The sequence below is a fragment of the Trypanosoma rangeli genome (genome assembly GCF_003719475.1).
Source record: "Trypanosoma rangeli strain AM80 chromosome Unknown Tra_15.4_contig_00158, whole genome shotgun sequence".
Classification (NCBI taxonomy): Eukaryota; Euglenozoa; class Kinetoplastea; order Trypanosomatida; family Trypanosomatidae; genus Trypanosoma; species Trypanosoma rangeli.
This window is the reverse complement of record NW_021705895.1, coordinates 17,146-21,198: the sequence shown is the minus strand read 5'-3', so window position 1 is coordinate 21,198 and position 4,053 is coordinate 17,146. Positions and strand designations below refer to the sequence as shown.

The 4,053-nt window shown below is 48.3% G+C and overlaps 1 protein-coding gene across 1 annotated transcript, besides 6 other annotated features; it reads left to right on the top strand.

Moving 5' to 3' along the window:
* Positions 1 to 64: a microsatellite.
* Positions 65 to 530: 466 nt separating this feature from the next.
* Positions 531 to 2,660, top strand: TraAM80_05062 (putative zinc finger protein; the record flags this gene model as incomplete). The annotated part of the gene is made up of 1 exon (XM_029381957.1): positions 531 to 2,660. One exon carries the CDS (start codon positions 531 to 533, stop codon positions 2,658 to 2,660), a length of 2,130 nt encoding a protein of 709 aa, XP_029238344.1.
* A 39-nt stretch (positions 2,661 to 2,699) lies between these two features.
* Positions 2,700 to 2,767: a microsatellite.
* Positions 2,768 to 3,069: 302 nt separating this feature from the next.
* Positions 3,070 to 3,105: a microsatellite.
* Positions 3,106 to 3,373: 268 nt separating this feature from the next.
* Positions 3,374 to 3,407: a microsatellite.
* An 87-nt stretch (positions 3,408 to 3,494) lies between these two features.
* Positions 3,495 to 3,537: a sequence feature (A-rich).
* Positions 3,538 to 3,699: 162 nt separating this feature from the next.
* Positions 3,700 to 3,725: a microsatellite.
* Positions 3,726 to 4,053: the final 328 nt, after the last annotated feature.

The following is a 4,053-nucleotide window of genomic DNA, read 5'->3' as shown; positions in this document are numbered from 1 at the left end:
ACACACACACACACACACACACACACACACACACACACACACACACACACACACACACACACACCAGTGCTGGTGGCCTTCTCTCTCTCTTTCTTTGCTGTGCTTTGGTGCGAGGGGGGTGCGGGAAACAACTCAACACACACGGTGTTGGTGAGTAACTAATTTCACAGGCGAGCAGTGATCGTTGTTGCCTGCATTGAGATCGTGCAAGACGCTGAAGCGGGGCTGGCCCGCAGCTCGCCCCTTGAGCAGTGAATACCTCGGGAAAGAAATACGAAGGGAGGAGACCTAGGGAAACGGAGAAATCAGGGATAGAAGAGCGGCGACGACACTTTCAAAAGTGTGCAAGTGATTCTCTCTGTGCCTGTCCGTCTATATATATACAGATACACGTATATTGCTTTGTGCGGCGGACTGGAGGCAGAGTAGTCAATATTGCTAGTCGAGCGGTGTTGGGTGAAAAAGTAGGTGGATAACATACTGCCTGGCAACAGTTTTTTTTATTTTTTATTCAGTATATACCTCCATATATGCCTTTGTCCTATCATGGTCAGAGTGACTCGTCGTCCGCGGACTTGTTGAAGCAGGGTAAGTCTGTTTCTCACCTGGTGGAAGAAACGGCACTTGTGGACCACTTGGGGTTTGATTCAATAACCTGCACAGGATGCGTCACACCATGCTGCTCCATTGTTTTCGAGAACGATGGGGAGGGCGAAGTTCATGTGAAGCGTGAAACCGGGGTTACAAATGCCCACGCGTATACGGATACGGTGGCCACTGCGGTCTCTTCCACTAGGGAGACAACGCTCATTATGGGCGAAGAGAGTCTGGAAGAAGAGTTCGAGGCGGCGACGCAGAACCACGTCAGGCCCAGTGAGGATGGAAATGACAAGGACGATGCACTGCGGCCCGCCTCTCCATTTGTGGTTTTATGCTACGGGGAGCGTGGCTGTAAGCTCACAAGTAGTGGGACGGTTGACGTTAGCGTCATCGAGTTGGAGACTGAGCTTGAAAATGTAAGGAGAAAACTCACTGTAGTACGGATGGAAGAGGAAAAACGGCGACGAAAACTCTATGAGGCTTGGATGCTGGAAGCGCAAGTTCAAACTGCGGTACCTTTTAGTCCGCCCCCAACGTTGAGAGAGGAAGAGAGCCAAAGTCAGAATTCCGCATCGACAGACGATGACGTGGTTACGTCTAGGACACAATTCTCAGATGCAGCTTCCAATGTTACCTATAATGTGGAATCCATACACAAAGAAATTCCCACAGCATCGTCCGATGTTGAGGAGGGGGTACAAGAGAGAGAGGTTGACGCAGGAAAAGAGCCTCTTGTAGGACGCTTGTCTGGCGGTTATGAAGACGAAATGGTGTCTCTCTTAAGTGGCAAAAAGTCTCAGATAAAAAGGAGCGCTAGGGGTGTGGATTCTGCTGAAGTAGGTATAAACTGTTCCAGCTTGCGAAGTGAGAACAGCTTACTGGTGTCTTCAACTGTCGATCGACGACTCGAATCTGCTTCCAAAGCAGGAAAGAGGTGGTCGAGGGGAAAACGTGCCAAAAAAATAAAATCTACTGATGTTACCGCTACTGCGAAGGATGATGGTGCCGTTGCTGTTGGAGATGAGGATAGTGGTGAAGCAACCTGCCCAGCAACTAGTGAGGACAGCGGAGGCGGCAAGGTACGGAGGGATCGTGATGAGGAAATAGTGTCTGCGCGCTACTCTTTTAGGTTGATGCAAACAGGTAGTGGGGGGATGGTGGAATTTGTTTTTGACGACAATGACGCTTCCAAACGCATCAAATTTCATGAGGCTGAGACCGCACTGATGCTAGCAGAGCAGCGCATCCTTTTGCAGATAGAGACTCTTCAATACAATCGTCTAAAAACCGGTAAACACTACTGGCAGAGCAATGAGTCTGCGAGTCATTGTACCCGTTGTGGCAAACTTTTTTCCATCACGGTGCGAAGGCATCACTGTCGTCGTTGCGGTATTCTTTTATGTAATGACTGTTGTTCACAGGTGGGGCGTGACATGTACGCGCCTCAATCTGAAGTGGGGGGTAGGCTGGAGGAAGAAGATCTGCTTTTCGTTAATGAAAACGAAGCGAGTCAGAACACGGCTGATGGTGAACGAGCTAGTATTCCCAGGAATGAATATGAATGGATGTTTGACACGTACGATCTCACATATGGCACGAACTGGAATCCAGAAGGGGACGATGACGACAAAACTGCCTCCCAGCGTTCTAAAGTCGTGGCTTCTCATGCTGCTCAGGGATCGGGGTGTGGACGTGGTGGGCTCAAGGTGCGCACTGCCCCATGGTGTCGTATTTGCAACTGTTGTTACCTTATCTGCCTTCGTGCCCGCATTGAGCAGAATTACAGCGGCGTCCTCAGTGACGGTAGACGCCGCTTCCATGTGTTGCGGGACGATGAACAGGCCCTTACAAATATGAATATGACGTGGGAGGCACGCATCGCGCAATTGGATGTGTTGAGGCATCTTGTCGTGGAACGCACCACTAGTGCTGCACAGGGGCGGATTGATCACATTGCCAACTTCTTCAAAGAGTGGGTGCGCAGCTTGGGGCGCGGCGCAGAGAAACCCTCCATTGAAAGCGACAGTGGCCGCAGTAGCTGCGGCAGCAGAAGCAGATGAACTAGATCCCACACCATTCCCGGATCTTCATTGGGAGATCAGAGGCAGAAACAACAAAAGCATCATGAACAGAAACACAAACAAGAGAGAAAAATAAGAAAAAAAAAGGAGGGCCGAGTTCATTTGAATAAAGTATTGCAAGCAAAATCGAGACAAATGTTTGAGTTGAGTGCTGCGGTGTATAGTCTTAAAACAAAACAAGACAAAAAAGCTGAACCTCGCACGCCTGCCCCGTAAGTGCTGGGTTAAACTGAAGGTGTAGTGAGGAGCGGCTTGTGGAGAGTTGAGTACTTTGTGTAGCGTACGAGAGCTGGAGCTACAGCAGGGAAGTGATAAGGGGTGGGGGGTGGGGGTGGGGGTATATTTAAAGAGAACAATGAGCTTTTTTTTCCTTGTATTTTTTTCTTTTAAAAGAAAATAAAAAAAAGTAAGCAGAAAACAGAAAGGAGGGAGGGGCCGTGTGTTATTGTGACGCGTGGCTGTTGTGTGTCATGTACTTGCGTTCTTTTTTTTTTTTTGTCCTTCTGCCGCTGTGAGGCGCGTATAGACGAAGTGATGTTAGCGGTTGTGGTGGTGGTGGGAAGGGCCGAGCGGCAGAGGGGGAAAAAAAAGCTTTGCGCACGGAAAGCGTGTGTGTGAGAGAGTGGAATACCACGATAGAGAGTGAGAACGATAAAATATGGTGATGGTAAACAATGAGTGAGGCTGAAAAGCATACATACATACACACATACATACATACATACACACACACAGTGGAGGATGAAATGCGAGTGTTCTTTGACTCCCGCGTTCTCTCCATTCCTTCCCACGATTTCTTTTCTCCCAAACACACTCTCTTCTCAGTTCTCTTTTCATTTATCTTTTTTTCTTGTCTGGCTGGTGTGCCGTTTTCTTTGCTTTTCATTTTTTTTTGTTTTTGCGCTGCCACATGGCTGGTGTATACAAGTCCTCATCTATTTACTTTTATGTTGCTAGCTTGTGGTTTCATTATTTGCTTCACTGAGGGTGTGCCCCGAAATGAATGGAGGAATAAGCCATATATATATATATATATATATATATGCATATAAGTGGGGGCGACGAGCAACACGTTCTTTCGCCAATAAACGCTCCACGCATACACTTGTTGACGAGGAAAATAATGCACGTATTGAACATTGGAGTGCGTGTGTATAGGAAGGGGTGCTGGTGGTTCATGCGTGCGAGGGGCGGGGGGTCGAACTTTAAGTCTGTCGGACGTGAGAGGGCTGTTAGGTATTGGAGGGGGTGGGTCCTTTGTTCTCGTCATTTGAGTATTGGAAGATCAAACAGAAATAAAAAGAAGGAAAAAAAACAAGGGAAGCCGTTGTGGATGTATCCGGGAGTGCATTACGTTGCGTGAAGGGACACG